This window comes from Rhododendron vialii, chromosome 9a (genome assembly GCF_030253575.1).
Source record: "Rhododendron vialii isolate Sample 1 chromosome 9a, ASM3025357v1".
In the NCBI taxonomy this organism is placed as follows: domain Eukaryota; kingdom Viridiplantae; phylum Streptophyta; class Magnoliopsida; order Ericales; family Ericaceae; genus Rhododendron; species Rhododendron vialii.
The window spans coordinates 16,471,921-16,489,590 of NC_080565.1; the positions used below are offsets into that span (position 1 = coordinate 16,471,921).

The 17,670-nt window shown below is 39.4% G+C and overlaps 1 protein-coding gene across 3 annotated transcripts in view; it reads right to left on the minus strand.

Moving 5' to 3' along the window:
- Positions 1-219: 219 nt before the first annotated feature.
- Positions 220-17,670, minus strand: part of LOC131301500 (uncharacterized) — a 33,241-nt gene continuing 15,790 nt past the window's right edge. The window contains exons 2-10 of one of the 3 annotated variants that reach the window (XM_058327843.1): positions 10,630-10,706; positions 4,218-4,512; positions 3,942-4,116; positions 3,613-3,854; positions 3,319-3,540; positions 2,897-2,989; positions 2,705-2,812; positions 2,245-2,622; positions 220-528 (exon numbers count right to left, since the gene is read on the minus strand). In XM_058327843.1, coding sequence (XP_058183826.1) covers positions 2,458-2,622; positions 2,705-2,812; positions 2,897-2,989; positions 3,319-3,540; positions 3,613-3,854; positions 3,942-4,116; positions 4,218-4,512; positions 10,630-10,706 — 1,377 coding nt within the window. In that variant the 3' untranslated portion in view covers positions 220-528; positions 2,245-2,457. Of the gene's footprint in view, positions 529-2,244; positions 2,623-2,704; positions 2,813-2,896; positions 2,990-3,318; positions 3,541-3,612; positions 3,855-3,941; positions 4,117-4,217; positions 4,513-5,689; positions 5,799-10,629; positions 10,707-17,670 lie in introns of those variants that run through there. The other 2 variants (XM_058327844.1, XM_058327845.1) reach the window with 2 other exon arrangements.

Genomic DNA, 17,670 nt, shown 5'->3' on the forward strand with positions numbered 1-17,670 from the left:
AGGCTTTTAGAGACAAATTTTTTCCTCGCTAATGTTACATATACGTAACAAAAAAACAGCCTATTGCAAGCCATCTATATTTCTTCTTGCAAACATTTTTTATACATTCCCTGCTTATATTTAAAATCTATCACCACCTCATACAACCATGGACCATCATAACCATAAATAGCAAAAATCTGATAACTTTCAAGTAAACAAATTGTCATTACTGTGTATCAGTAGCCAAATCATTTCAACTACAAAGTTTAGCCCCAGGAAACAAAATATCAAGTTTACCACTACTATCAAGAAACAAAATATCAATTTTAGCCCCAGGAAACAACATTCTTCAAACCATCAAAACAAAGTTTAGCCCCAAGAAATAAAATATCAAGTTTACCACTACTTATGCTCTAGGATTTTCAAAAAGCATGATGGATCTTTCCAAAATACTACACCACCTCGGGGCCAACTTTTGCAATGTATCCTTCTTTGAATTCCATCTCCCATAGCCATGAACTCCAAAAAGAACATCGATCTTACACGCTGCCAAGAAAAAAAATAGTAAACATATCAAAGAAAGTAAGAAACCATCAAATATGCAGTTATATATTTATATACACACTTGCACAATATGAACAGCACAAAAGATTCATAATCCACGTACCATTGCATAATCCTAAATAACACCACAAGTAAATAAACTAGCTAGACTCAACCACTGCTCTGCAGTTGCATTTCAAGAATGAGCAAAAAGTGCATAAAAAATACTAAATTGATAGTTATCGATCCACCTTTGTAATATAATCAGCTAGGAAAGGGAAAACAGTGGCATTTAGTCTTTTATCATAAGCACTTCAATCAAAGCCCAACACGAAGCTGAAATTACCTTCACACAACGGAGTTCGTAGTGCGCCAGAGACATTGAAAATTTTGAGGACGCTAGAGAATATGCTTGGATGGAGAAGGAAAAAAGAAGTAGAAGGGATGGTGACGCTTCTTACAGCTACGTACAGAAAGTTTAGGAACAGTAAATAAGCGAGCTACCAATGGCTGAAAAGAACATAAAACCTGAATACTAAAAGAGGTTGGAGCCCAAACTTGTAATTGCCGAGAGAATTCTGACCTCTAACAAAGAGGTTAGAAGCATGATGCTCAGTCTTATGTAGAGTACCACTCGAGTTCTAGACATAAGTATTTACCTGGGGCACTTTTGTTATCTGGACCTTTCTTGGACAAGTTTTAGGGGTTCTACAAACCAACTGTCATTACCAATTACCATTGTTTGCAAGGGAAATTGGAATGAGTGGAAACAAAGGGACATTGGTTCAATAAGTATTGAAGATTAACGAATCCAATTAGGAAATCACTGTCAAACTCACTCATTGTTGGATTTCTTTCTATTTACATATTTAGGACCTTGTGGGCTTATTGTTGGTGGAAGATAGCTTGAATTCTGAAAGTACTGTAGAGTTTAGGCATAGATGTTTACCTATATTTTCTCCTTTGCCTTTCTCATATGACCTTTTGGTTTTAGTCATTTCAATCACTTGAAGCTGGCATAATTCCAAATATCCAAACAAAGAGTTGAGTAATAAAAGATTCAGTGATTTGCTAAAGTATCCAACAAGCCAATTGGCAATGATTGGAGAGGCTGCCCAGGCTAATATATATACTAGTTTTTGGAGGAGATACTTAAACGATGTGGGACAAACTACAACATGATTTATTGTTGGAGGTTAGAATAGATCTACGACACCCTAGGTTAACCTTATAATGCGAGGTTGATCAGGCCCACCATCTATATTATGTCAACAAGGTTTTCTATCAGATGGAAGATACCACGAACACGTACGTGAGACTGTCCATACCCTACTTTGGCCATTCATGTAAGGTTCCAAGGTAGTTCAAATGTTATCACCTAGCTAGCTTGCGACAATAAGGATCTAACTTGGCACCACCAAGCACCAGATGGCAGGATGTCATATAACAGAAAAGCAGAAACTATAACAGCCAACATACCAACATACCAATCTGAAAAACTAGATAGCTTTAATAAGTTACAAAGTGCGGACATGGACAAAAAACATCTCAATCCTGACACTTATTGGAAGTTCAACTAAATCCACTAATTGCATGAATATATAAAACAAAAAATTGCACCAAATCTGTCATATACCACACTAAATCAATCAACCATTGCATTACTTATATATGAGTTCATTGAAAAGAGTTTGAAAATGATAAATGAATTCTACTAACCAGTCAGTCATTAGATGATGTTTCAGCATTCCCAACATGTCTAGTGTACCCTTTTTCAATGAGAAACTCCATCATGCTAGCATTTATCTTCTGCTGCTACCTATTTGCCTCCAAAAGCTTCTCGATGGTCTCATTTTGTGCCTCTATTTTCATCTCGAGGCCTGACACGTATTCAGGGGTCGTGGCAGAGGATGAAGGCCTCAAGCCAAGTGCTTACAGGTCATATTCAGATGTGGTCCTAATAGATGACAAAGGCCTCAAGCCAAGTCCTTTCACATAACCTGGTCTATTCTTTAGCACCGTGACGGACATCTGCTCCCTTATTAATGGGGCAGCACCTTCCTGATTAAGTGCAGCGTCTACTTGGACCATTTCCTCCTACCATTTTTTATGAATTGAAACAACATAAGTAAATTGAAACGCTGATTTTCTATCCACAAAAATTACTTGATATACGTACATAGTTATTCTGGCATTTTGGAGCAATCCACTTGCCCGTGTCGTCATTATAGTGAGTGGATTTATAAAACTCCGGCAATTTAGGCAGTTGACTCTCATTTTTTAGAGCCTCAGATGTTATTTCATATTCAAGAGGTTAATTTAGCATGCCAATGAGCTTATCAAACGTAAAGAGAGAAATGAAAAAACGCACATGTTCATGTACTCTAACTGCCAGAGACTTCGTCCCGCATCTGTGCTTTGTCTTGTTACTGCGTCTATTTTCTATATTTTTCTCTGATCGAAGCTAGAAGCACCAACAACCAACAAAAATAAGAAAACTCAGTACTTGAAACATAGAAATGAGCCCCAAATGAGGACATGAGCATACACGTAAAGGAAAACTAGTACAAACCAAGCTACACCAAGGCAAACCGGCCAAATCTAAGATGACAATTTTTCTCATAGATCAACTAAAAAATATTGTAGCATGTTATCCAAGTCTAAGTGCATAGTCACTCCATGGTCAACTCTCAAGGCCTAATACTTGATTCAAGTTTTATAGTGTTCTTTAACTATCATGAGTGCCCAAACATTGAAACAAGTACAATATAGAATGGTAAAAGTTTTGGTTACCAGCCAATCTTTGTTTGTCCACTTCTTTTGAATCAAACGAGTCCACTGCTCCATGGCAATTTGAGGAGGTGGGTGACTTCTTGCATACGCTTCCCCCTTGGTTGCTTTAAGCTTTTTGAATTTCTTATACAACCTGTGGGTGTGATCACTCAATCTCCACCCACACCTTGATGTTGTTGCCCTGTTGACATCAATTGGATCTCTTTCAAAGTCAAACTGATCCTATAAATAGATTTGGCATTAATCATTAACTATGTGCTATTAGTTACAAAAATAAATAGGTATTGCAAGTACCTTTAGGGATTGAAACAATGGTGCCTTAATACCCTCATCCACAACCTTCCAACTTTTAACACTTAGGTATTCTACTTGTGCACGAACCTCAACACCAATCTTAGAGGCCAATTTAGAAGCGTAAGTCCCCATCGGAGCATTATACTCTGGTGGGATGGGAACAAGTAGTTTCCCTTTGTTTTCAACAAGTCTTTGGAGTTCTAGTCCGCGTGATATGCCATGTCCGCGTCTATTAGGAGCTACTTTAATGGCACAATAGTATTATTTAGTTATTCAATGGAAAAAATTAAACTTAAAATATCCCCAGCAATAGAGCTTCAACATCTTACCAGCACTGCTAACTGCAGCTGCCTCACTTTGTATTTCTATGTTGCGAGGTGGTGAGGGCTGGGACTCAACTACAAGATGTGGTGTTGAACGAGTCATCCTCTCAAGGACACGAGTTGAGTTATGCTGGAGCTCAACTTCTGATCTTGTTGGTCCACTCGGTGGTATCTGTTGGAGCTAACATAACACAATACAAGAAAAGTATAAGCACTACATAAAACAAAATGGAGTAAAGCCACACACAAAAACACTCATTATATATATCATACATATTGTACCTCATGTTCAAGAGAATCAAAGGACTCATCGTCATTGGCATCCTCAATACTTGGTGGCATATAGTCAGGATCATCTATCCCATTCTTAGTACCCATTCTCTTCTCATTCGTACAGTTTGGCAAAGACGAACCCCTCAAATCAGCTAGTATACGGTCAATCCCAGCAGCCTTCAATCTCTCATTGTTCTCCTTCATTCTCTCATCTCTTGCCATCTCATATTTGGTTTTCTTCAGAGTTGCTAAAGAACATGGTTTGATGAAGTTTCTCTTCCCATTTGCCATTTTGTTTTTGCAACTACAAGGCATAAAAGGACATAGCATGATAACGAATAATATAATCATATAAAATTAGGTTCTTTTATAATCGCACAAGGGAAAAAAAGATATAGATGTAAAAAAACAATTCATGACTTTACAGAAATTTATCACAATACAAAAAAGCATAACTACATATAATAATCCATACCAGGATCCATATCCAACAAAAAGTAACTACAATTCATGACTTTAAGGACATTTATCCCAATACACAAAAACATAACTACAAATCATAATCCATACCAAGATCCATATCCACAAAAACATAACTACCATTCATGACTGTAAGGACATTTATCACATTACACAAATACATAACTACATATCATAATCCATATCAGGATCCATTTCCACATCAGGTATTTCATCGTCTTCATCATCTTCGTCATCACCACTAGCCTCTATTGTTTCATCTAAAGGCCCAACCCCCAACATAACTTCGTCTTCAGCGCCATCCCTATGACCATGAACTTCTGCTTCAACATCGATTGGAACAACTGAGCTAATGCTCTCTTGTTGGAATGCATTATCACATTCCATGGGATACCCAGGTTCTTCATTACCAACCTCTGGAACATCAAACAATCCCCTATGTTGGACTTGTTGCACGACTTGCCAAGGCTTACCCCATTTAGTATCATTTAGGTAAAAGACTTGCTTCGCTTGGCTAGGAAGAACAAAAGGGTCAGATTGATATCATCGACTTTTGACATCAATGCTCGTACAATGTGCATTAATTCGTATTGTTCTGGTTCTACCAGTGTTGCCAGTGTTATACCATTCACATTGGAACAATACAATTTTATTACTGCATCTGTATCCAAATTCCCAAACTTTGCTTAAGTGACCATAAAAGTCATGCATCTCACCCTCGTGATTACCTACTACAAGCACACCACTATTTTGACTCGTTCGACGATCATCTACTTCCCTTGTGTGGAACCTTACGCCATTGATTATGCAACCAGAATACTCCTTCACTAACAAATTAGGACCATTCGCTAATGACCACAACTCATCAGTTGCCTCTGGTGACTCTTCAACTCTCAATCTATTCATCTACAATCAAATACAAAGTAAAAGTGATTCTATTAGCACTAATCATATTATTTACAAGCAAAATAGATGGAGTTACTAATAATCTAATGTCTTACACGATCTTTGAACCATTTGGGAAATTCTTTTCGCTGCTTGTGAGTTATGTTTTCTCCAGCTCGAATAGGTAACATATTCTTGTGTTCCCAACTCCAAAAAAGGTGGTTAATGGATTAAATATTGTTAATATTTATTCCTAACCTAGGATGGAAAATATACAATATAATTGGGAGAAACACATACTCTAAATACTTCTCCAACTCCGGACTATTGTACAACAAGAACCAATGAGCAATATCACGAAGTTCTTGTGACATCTGACCATCTCTAGTGATTGGGAGAATAGGACGAGCTGTGCCTGTAAATACCGTCAACCCTTGGCAACGTACACCAAGTTCTTCATTTCGTTCGGGTCGATTATGCACTGTTTCAACTCCATCCAAATACATTGATCAAAATGTTATACACTCCTTGACAATGTAAGCCTCTACGATTGAACCTTCTGGTCGAGCTCTATTAGAAACAAACCTCTTCAATTTCCCTAGAAAGCTAGAAGCAAAAATGAGATAAGAGTAAGATTAAACATGAAAAAAAATTTATTGTCCATTAGCAAATATTAGCTATGTAAAACAACCTTTCAATTGGATACATCCACCGAAAGTGCACGGGTCCTCCAAAAATAATCTCACGTGGCAAATGAACGGCCAAGTGCACCATTACATCAAAGAAGGCAAGAGGAAAGATCTTTTCAAGCTTGCATAGAATATGCACTATACGTTCCTCCAATTTATCTATTTCACACCGCTTAAGTTTTCTGGAACACAAGTCCTGGAAAAAGCTACCTAACTCAAACAGTGTTGTGCTAATCTCTTTGTCCACAAAACCCCGCATTCCAATAGGAAGAATTCATTGTATGAGAACATGGTAGTCGTGACTTTTCAAACCCGTTAATCTGCCATTTCTCATATTTACTGACCTTGATATATTTGCAGCATAGCCATCCGGATACTTGACTGATTTCAAGAATTCAAAGAACTCCTCTTTTTTTTGAGGTGTTAATGAAAAACCAGCGCAAGGCTTGATATATGAACCATCGGGACATTGTGTCAACCACAACTCTTTTCGTATGCCCCTATCTTCCAAGTCGTTTCGAGCCTTGCCTGTATCCTTATTCTTCCCTTCAATGCCCAACATAGTTCCACAAAGTGCCTCACCAAAATTTTTCTCCACATGCATGACATCAATGTTATGTAGAAGCTTTCGATTCTTACAACATGGCATATCATACAAGATGCTAACCTTTGTCCAATTTGGTTCATAACGAGGCCTTTTTCTGTTGTTCGGATCTTTTCCGAATGAGATCTTTGGTACATTTTTCAATTGCTCTTCTATCTTATGCACTGGCAACTCCAAAGATCTCTTTCGTTCTTCACACTTACCATTGTAGGCTGCCTTCTTTCGCCGTTCAGGGTGGTTGTCAGGCAAATAGGCTCGATGGCTAAGGTACGCAGTCTTACTTCTCAAAGATTCATAAAAGGGTTCATCATTGCAAGGATAACAAGCATAGTGCCCCTTTGTTCTCCTCCCAGATATGTCACCAAATGCAGGCCAATCATGTACTATCCACCACATAGTTGCACGCATCTGGAAACTCTCACCACTTGAGGCATCATACGTTAATGCCCCATTATTCCATAACTCCTTCAACTCGTCTTTCAAAGGTTGCATATAAACATCGATGTCAATCCCTGGTTGCTTATCTCCAGGAATTAATAATGATAACATGAGAAATGGCTCTTTCATAATCAACCAAGGTGGTAAGTTATAGGGAATGAGAATGACAGGCCATATGCTATAAGAATTATGCATGTTACCGAATGGGTTGAACCCATCAATGGCTATCCCTAACCTCACGTTGCGAGGCTCCAATGCGAACTCAGGATGTTGTGTGTTAAACTCCTTCCACTCATCACCATCAGCTGGATGCACCCATTCGTCATCATCCACACGCTTGTCCTTTTGCCACCTCATGTCCTTAGCTATCTTCTTATTCATGTATAGTTTTTTCAACCTTGGAGTCACGGGGAGGTAACGCAAAATCTTACGAGGTATTTTTTTCCCCCTTCTACCATTGATTTTGTACCTAGATACCATACACTTTGGACATTTATCCAAGTTTGCATTCTCTTTCCGAAAAAGCACACAATCATTTATACATGCATCAATGAGCTCGTATGACAAACCTAAGTTATGGAGTATCTTTTTAGCTTCATTGGTGGACTTTGGGAACTAAGTTCCCCTCTGGTAAAAGTCTTCTCAAAAAATGCAACCCCAAGTCAATTGCTTTATTGCTCATGTGGTATGTTACCTTCAAATTAAACAACTTAATAACAAAACTCAACAAAGTAAAACTTGAGCAATTTGGGTACACCTCCTTCCTGGAATCATTTAAAAGTTTTTTAAAGCTTTGCACTTCCTCATTCGGGTTTGTATTGGTTGAGTCCCCTCTTCTTTGGTCTTCTACCAGTGCATCAATACCACCAAATTCTCTATACTCATTGCTATTCATTTCGTAATGATGCTGAGCCTCATCTAACATACGAGGTTCCCCATGCTTATGCCAAATAGTGTAACTTTGCATAATCTCATATTGGAGCAAGTGTATTTGCACATGTCCAGTCAACTGCCGACAATAGTTTACACACTTCATGCACGGGCACATAATATAGCCTTCTTGGTCCACAACTTTCATAGCAAAATGAAGAAATGACATTACACCGTCACGATACGGTTGACTCATTCTCCCATCTGCAGTCTTACCTAATGACATCCAACCCTTGTCCATGCCTGATGACAAACATAATCAATTCATGATAGCTTAATAAAAAAAAATAACTTAGCCTCTATCAATTCAAATCGGTATCAAAGAGAAATATGCAACTCCAAAATTTTAAATCAAACATATTTATTCATATTGGGCAACATAATATTTTATCAATCTCTCCTCCCTTCTAAATCAAACCAAATTACTTAGCCTAGCACTACTAAAAAAATCCACGCTAAATGGTGGCGACCATATTGTATTGTCTGAATTTCTTTTTCCTAACTCATTGCATCATTTCATGTTCCAAAAGTAATATGACCCTCAATACCAAATCTTAAACTTAACAAGCAATAACAAATTATGTTTTGTATATATAGCAATGAAGCACAATAGCAAGCCCACATCGAAAAGAACTTTGGTGTCCTAGAAATGTTAACAGTTATCAAGTCCCTAGTCGTAGAAACCTCATACCTACATATTGCATAGATTAAAACATTTTGGAGTGATTTACTTATATATCCCTTCGACTTTACACAAAAGTTCAGTTTGGTCCTTCAAGTTCCAATTTCAACAAATAAAACCTTTAATTTGCAAATTTGTTCCAATGTCATCCATCCGTTGGATGCTGTTACTAATTTGGACGGAAAATGAGCATGTGCCCATCACGTGATCTTTCTCAGGGGCATATTTGCTCATTCTTCTCCCTTCCTAACCCTATCTCCATTGAGAATCATCTTAGAGCTACAACATCAAAAAAAAAAAAAAAGTTGCTTGATGGGATTTTAGAGAGCTCTCAAAGGCAGAGAGCTCTACCTCATCTCAATGATCGGCGCCGCTACACTTGGAATAGAAATTGGCCTCATGAGTTTCAGAAATTGGCCTCATGATTTTCATCATTATATTTCTCCTCCTCCGCACTGTTTTTTCTTTTTTGATAAGTGCAAAAATTTATTAAGCTCCAACAAAGAAAACAAGGTCAGGGATAAAATCCCTTTACAATAACACAAGCTATACAGCAGCTATCATGAGACTCATGACAGAAGCAAGAGCAAAAGGAAAAAAAAAAAACTATCTATACGACTTTCATGATTCTTTAAGACAACCCCCAATCTGCACAGATGTGTTTATTCTGAATGGAATGCTTCACATTTCATGATAGCTATTATTACTTTGACTCTCATTTGTTTCTGAATCAGTCGACACAATCGATAACTGTGTATCCAACAAAGAACTCCAGACACTGAGGTGGGATTTTAATTGAAGATTCTTGTACTTTACATCGAATTTGAACAATCCCCTTTACCATATTCTTCTTGCTTTGTTAAAGAAACAGAGCAACCACCTCCGCCACAAGTTTTCTTAAACTCAACACTTCATTTCCTTCAAGAATTAAATTGTCTTCACCCTTTTCCTCTATCCCATTGTAATCTTTGTATTGTTCTATCACGAAAAATTCTCCATTTCCAGCTTCTATCTCTCAATCTACAGTTAGGTACAGAAGCAGAGCAATCCACCTCTGCCGCATCTTCTTTACCCACCTCAGAATTTGATTTGATTTGATTGGGGCTTGATTCCGTCTTGGTTGTCTTAGTCTTACTCAATTTGAGGTGTTGATGAATTCTCAGATTTTGGGTTAGATCGTGGAGTGTGAGGGAGTGGAGTGTGGAGGACTGAAGGAGCAGGAAACCCATAAGGAAGTCAGGGAAAGGATGGGAATGGGAAAATATGCCCTTGGGAAAGATCACGTGATGGGCACATACTCATTTTCCGCCCAGATTCTTAACGGCACCCAACGGATGGATGACATTGGAACAAATTTGCAAATTAAAGGTTTTATTTGTTGAAATTGGAACTTGAAGGACCAAATTGAACTTTCGGATAAAGTCGAAGGGATATATAAGTAAATCACTCAACATTTGATATGAAATAAAAGTTTCCAACATGGCCATAAAGTATATATGATTTTCCTTGCAAGAAAGAACAAAACAAGAAATACAACTTTCATCAATAATATGAACTAGCAAGGCAGATAACAAGACTTATGACAACATTAATTTTTCGTATAGCTTGCATAATCAATTATCAACAATGATTAACCACCGCCAAGTGCAAATCACAATAATTTTTGTATAGCTTACAACATGAAATGGGGAGATAGAGGTAGAGAGAGCTCACTCGAAGTATATCAAATTTGGTAGTAGAGGGCGAATGCACGGTAGTTGATGACGTAGTCTGCTAATGTGTCGTAATCTCTGTAAAAATACAAATGAAGTGAATATGTCTGCTTGAAACACACACACACAAAAAACATTTGGTTGCAAATATTTTTTTTAGGAGTCATAGAAAATTGATTTTGAAGCGAATATGGCATGAACTTTTTAGCCTTGTATCATTATCACACAAGCACAACTAAAATCTGAATCATATACATACATCAGAAATTCAAACATGCAGCTGCCCGAAAACATGAAAAAGAGAAAGAGGCTTTGCTAGAGCAAAAAGAGAAAAACCACTTCAGGGTGTCTTTACAAATACTCCTCCAACACAAGACAGACGCACCACCTAAAGATCCTACAATGTTGCCGGCACAACACTGAAGCACTTCGAAAAGTATTAGCGTAAGCAGACGGCTGGGTTAGAAAAATAAAAAGAAGTTCGTTAAGAAAAATAAAAAGAAGACCTTCAACATTTCTAACCTAAAATGCGATTAAAGATTTGTGTTTCCAGCCTAAGAATTAGAGATACCATTTGAAAAATCATAACCCCCACTAACCTTAAATGGAACGCAATAGAAGTAATATTGAGAACTTAAATTTAGACATAGGCATAAGCGACCGGAAATGGATTCTCTCCAAAAAAATTGCCCAGGAACTTCAAAAATATGTAAGAGGAAATCCACCGTGCCTTATCCCAACTCTAAGCTCTGTGGCACACTAGTTGAGAGTGTCAACCCATGACATTTATTATGTACTTAGTGACCACAAGGACTTTATCAGTTCTTTAGTTTCAACCAATCGTCCAACATGCATCTTGGATTTTATTTCCATGTTTCATTCCGTTATAAAGAAATCACTTGTCGCTTGTCAGCGTTAGTATTTAGTTTCTTGTGTGATTCTTGATCATTTCCCAGCTTCCTATTCCCCCTATATCATTCGCATTGTTTTTCCTCGTCCACCTGATGATTCGAGGCCTGACATCTACCATAAGCTATCAAGGAAAAAGAAAGCTCTCTCCGTAGAGCAACCAGATCATATTTTTTAATGAGCAAAGCTACAGAAATTATAATGAAGAAAGATAGGAAAACAAAAGTGGAAAACGTCTATAATCCAAATTATTACATGGGAAGCCACAACCACATTAGCTTCTATATACGGGTAATGTACAAAAATCCCACTCAGATCACTTCAGCAATGCAAATGTTGAAGTAAATGACATAAAGAACTTAGTCAAACCCTACCGAACATCATCTAATCTTGTCTTTACATTCTAACCAATCCGATTACTATGGTAGAGTGAATTGTCCGTGGTCTAAACTGCTAGAAACTCGGTGAGTGAATCATACAAAACCACTTGTACGAAATCCTACCTGTAGCTTTCCTCAGCATATGGACAAAGTTTATGAGATCGTTCATTCTTGATAAGAACTAAAACTAATAAGCCACAGGCCTATACAAAACCAAATTATACATGAATATGCCAAAGGCCTGTACGACCTGGATAGCATCAAAAGAACACAAACTGGACAACATCAAAAGAACACAAACTAGGCCTTTCAAACTGGACAACAACACTTGGATTTTGCAATATTTTCTAAAGTCACAAAAGAACACAAGGCTGAATAAGGCAGCTTGATTGCTACCTGAGTTAACAACCAAGAACAGCACCAACCAACTGCATAATAAGGCAGTAAAATAGCATCCTAATTAGTCAGTAGCAACGAAACAACAGCAGAACAGCAGTAGCAATTTGCTGCCATAGGCTATACAATCTAGAGCAGTTGGACAAATTTCCAATTGGACGAATTTCCATCCACCTGATGCAGCTGATGATCATATCATAGTTCCAGATCATATGAAATGTGTTCAAGTCAAGTTTGGCAACTCTAAAAACAACCACTACACTGTATCCAAATTATCATGTACTCTGTAACACTACAGCTGTCCATGTAATATATGCTGGTAAACCTCAAATATGTCTCATCTAATTAGGACATCACACCACAATAATTATTTTTTCTACCACTGAACATTACCCCAACTGTTGAACATCTGCATCTATGGTTTGTCACATTTGACTTGATCACTCCATCCTAGTAGGTTCGCAAGAATGTGTTCATTTGTATCCAACTCTTTTAGTTGACAAACTAACCTCCTCAGGAAGAAGGCCCAGACGACTTACAACTCAAATCACAATGTACATATAGATATCGAGACACCCACATAAGAAAGGAAAAGATGGAAACGGTAAAAATCATGACAGTAGAAGTTTGGAAACAAGTAGTGACCTCCATAACCAAGCCAAACCAAGCCAAACCTTGAGTCCCAATCAATCTACATGAATTTGTTGTCACCATTGTCTATCGAGGGCATCTTGTTGCATGATATCGAAGAAATCCCTAGTTCTAAGTAATGACGTCGACTATTTACACACATGCACTCAATGAATTAGTTGACAACATCTAGCTCTTTACAACCAATACAAACATCATAAGCATTAGGTTAAACACCATTTTGTCCAAGACAATATCCTCATTGCCCATGAAACTTTTCATTTTCTTAAACGCAAAAAGCAAGGGAAGGAAGGTTTTATGGCAATCAAGTTGGATTTTCACAAAGCCTATGACAGGGTAGAATGGGACTTCTTAGAAGCTGTGATGTTAAAGATGGGTTTCCACAAAAAATGGGTACAATGGACAATTGAATGTGTTGCTACAGTTAAGTTTGAGGTGCAGGCCAATGGCGAATCGAGAACCAAAGTCTCTCCAGAAAGGGGTCTTCGGCAAGGAGATCCTCTCTCTCCTTATTTGTTCTTTTTGGTCAAAGATGTGTTGTCAAAGCTTCTTTTTTTTTTTTTTTTTGGGGGGGGGGGTGGTTTGTAAAATAGCTTGAAATAGAAAAAGAGGCTAAGCGAATGTACAGCCCACAAGGGCATACCCCAGGAGGAATAAAAAAAGAAAAACAAAGATTGAGAAAAATGAGCTAAGCCAAGTGGCTACATTGATCTAAGCCAAGGGCTAAAAGGAAAATGAACCAATTGGGCCAAAGATGTAGGTGGATAAATTCAAGTAGTGCTTTAAACAGCACTGGAATGCAACGGCTTCTCGTGCCTCTTGAACGTAACCCTAATTTGTCAATGAAACCCCTGTCCTGCAAAACAGACAAGGAGTGAGTGCACCTTTGCCTCTCGTGGCAAAGGCCCTCCGATGCCTTTGTTAGTATCACGTACTAGCATTCAAACCCTAATTATCAATAGGAAAGCAAATAGAATGCAATGTATTGCGTACCTTTTACCTCTAGGTTTACCTCATATTTATAGATATGCGTATGCTTGTTGCCCAAGCATTCCTGTTGCCATAGGATTCCTAACTCGTATAGGAAACCCATGACATCAAGGATTCTCGTTTCCTTTATCAGTTTATGGAAAAGAGTCCTTTTAGGATTCTTTTCCTTAAAGAGCCGAACATCCATTCTCATTGGGTATCTTTCTTAGATCCTATATTCTCGGGATCTTATTCCTTAACGGAATACCAACATTTCTGGATCTTTCCAGAATGTTCCTCAAACTCCAACAATCGATTTGGAGCTCTTTCCTTGTTCGGCCATCTCGTTGCCGAACAGAGGGCCTGGACCAGTTACTTCACATGTAACTGGTCTTTTATCAATTATTTGGACCATTCCTTTTTTTTGGGGGGGGGGGGGGTTCTCCTTTTGTTCGGCTCTCTCATAGCCGAACAAGGTACTTTGAACAGTGGCTTTACGTGTCACCGGTCAATCGTGTTGACCTTTCATAAGCTCCATGCTCGGGTGCTTCTTGGGCCTGCTCGGGAATACCTCCCTACAATTGCTCCCCAGCTTCACTTATTATTTTTTACTCAGATGATGTGTGAAGCTTCTCTTCCGAGCAAATTCATTCTGCTCCTGCACCTTATATATTGGAGCAACTTATCATCATTTTACCATGACGAAAATACCTTTTTAGGCCGTTTTCAGGCTTCCAGCCCTAATCTTTACACGTGTCAATGTTTATTTTGTTCACATTTAATGCGGACAGGCGTGTTTTTGGGGAACGGAACACTCAAACGCCGTCTGGGGTGACGTTTCACTTACGCCACCCTGGCTGTAGGGTATTTTTGGGTTTTCGTCCCATTTTTCAAAACACCCCAATCTTCCCCTTAGACTCCCTCTGCAGAAGAAAAAACTGTTCAAGCGTTCCCCCGCCATTGAAGCTCTGTTCATCGTCTCAAGACCTCTTCTTTTAAGGATTCCATCGACTATTCTCGTAAGTCATCATTTCTTCTTCTTACAACTCCATTTCTCCAGTGGATTGTTTTCAACCGCAGTTTAGGGTTTCATTGTCCCCATTGCTTTACACTTCGTAGAATTCCAAAATCCTATCTGGTAATGGGTAGATTTCGAAGGCACTGTAATACTCCTCAAGCCATGGCTAGTTTCAGATCTCGATATGGGATTCCTGACGATGTAGCCACTGTATTGGCTCCTGAGGATGCCCTTCGTGAGAGTTTCGATTTCGACACTCTTCACATTCCTGTAGTAGCCATTGTTGAGGGCGGGGTTAGATTCCCCTTGGCTCCTCTGCTTCGCCAAGTTTTGGCGTTTTATAGACTTTCCCCAATGCAAGTCTCTGCCAACTTCTTCCGAGTAGTTATGGGCATCAACACCATAAATCAGATGTTAGGGACCTCTTTAGGTTTATACGACATTCATCACCTATACAGTATCTCTAGAACCGGGGATGCCCTCACATATTATTTAAAGAGTAGGGATTCTAGGAAGAAGCTTGTCCTTGAACTCCCTGACTCTGCTCGAGGGGATGACGACGACTTCCTGATTGTCACGGGCAACTTCGAACCCAGAGATGAGGACGGCCAAGTGATTGGTTTTCACGCTCCTCATGTATTCGGGAGCCCACGTTAGTGCTTTCCCCTAATTTCAAATCCTTGTCCTTTTTCATAGGAAAAGCTTTTTCGTGCTTTCTAATTATTTATGCTTTGCTCGGCTGCAGCTTCGAACATTAACCGGGGTTATAATATCATAACCCCTCAAGTGCACGTAGCTGATATCAAGCGAGCACTTGCTTTCAACGGCGAAGGGACTTACCTTGCTGGCCGAGCAAGAGCGGCTCAGGTTCTGCTGAGTTACAAAGCGTCATACGGGGGGTTTATTGATCGGCGTACCCGAGCAGCGGACAACCTTGCAGCGGCTGGTCCTTCAAGACCTGTTCCCGAAGAAAGGCGTTCTCGGACACCTCCAATCTCCGACGAACCAATTCCCCTTGCCGAAGAAGCCTCCAGTCCCACATCAAGTTCTTCTTCCAGCGGTTACACGCCTTCACCTCCAGCAATGAACCAGCCAATTGATTTAGGGAGTCTTCTCACCATACCTGGTCGAGGTCGTGGCGCTGCTCGGGGCCAAGGTGGCCAAGGTCGTGGCCGCCGTACTCAGACTCAGACTGATGCTCCTCCTGGCTTTTCCCCAGAAGAAATCAAGGCCATCCACAGAGAGAAACGTCAACGGGTGGAACAGCCTCAAGAAAGACCCCCACCTTCCTCCTCGTCTCCTGCTCCAATATGGGCTCCCTCCTTCTCTCATGGGAACCGAGCTATCACTGCTCGGGACACTGTCGAGACCGAAGGGACTGCCCTTGCATTGTCCCAGGCCTTTTTGTTACTTGGGGACATGCAAAAAGAAGTTGCAATGTCTCCAGACAATCTTCTCAGTTCCTTCATGTCCCACAACGCCAAGGTAAAATTTCTTTTTGTGATCATAGTGTACACAGAACTTAACAGTTATGTTTATCACAATTGTTTTGAATGTTTCCAGGTGATGCAAAAAATGGTGGCCATGGCTCAAAAACTTAGCCAATCAGAGCCCCAACGAGCAAAACTTGTCAGTGAAAACTCCAAGCTCCAACGTACCATCATCAGGCTTGAGAGAGAAAGGAACCAGGCCCAGGGGGTTGCAGATGGCCTGAAAGGACAGTTGAAGAGGACTGAGGACAGTCTTGCCCAGACTTTGAAGGAGCTCGAGACGTCCCAGAATGAAGCTAAGGCTGCCTTTGAAAAGGGATATAACGAAGGAATCAAAGTTGCCACAGAGAGCTACACAAACCAAATGCCTGGAATTCAGGATCAAGTTTAGGTGGCGTCTTGGAGGGCCTGCCTTGAAAAAGCAGAGATTCCTGAGTCATCTCCACTTTGGACCAACATTGAGCTTCCAAGCGCAGCAGCTGGTGATCAGGAGGAAATTGTTGAAGAGGGAGATGAAGAACAGGTCTTGCAGACAGCGGAGCCTCCTGTTACCGAAGTGGAGCCTCAGAGTGATATGACCAACTCTGGCCAAAAGGAAGCCAGTGGTGGTCAACTTGAAGATGAGAATCTAACTGCAGCTGAAGCTCCTCCAACTGTTCCTACAACCGTTCAAGACCTGACTGAAGATGAGTGAATATGTCTTTGTATTGTGACAATATGTTTGGCTTTCTGTTTCTGGGCCTAGCCAAAGTGTTTAAAACATTCTAACAGTATTTCGTACTTGTCTTTAAGTATTTCGTACTTATGCATATATTTGAATGCTTCTAAGTCTGTGCACATTCGTTGTATGATTTGAACAGTTTTGTGCATATTCTCGTATGCTTATGCATGTATTCATATGCTTTGCATAGTCTCGTAGAGTTCAAGTTTCACGTACTTTAAACTTTTAAGTTTCACGTACTTAAATGTTTGAAAGTTACACAAGTATTTCGAACTTGTGTTCAATTTACACAAGTATTTCGAACTTGTGTTTAAGTGTCACGTACTTTAAATTGATGTCATATACCCTGCTCCCCAATACGAATGAGGGAATTTTACTTCGTAATTCGTATTTAAAACAAATACCAGAAACAACAATAGTTATAAAAAAAGGCGACTTTATTCATAAGCTATAGAGCTCAAGAGGGCGTTATTCGTACCCCGTGCAGCTAAAATAACATAACTAGAAC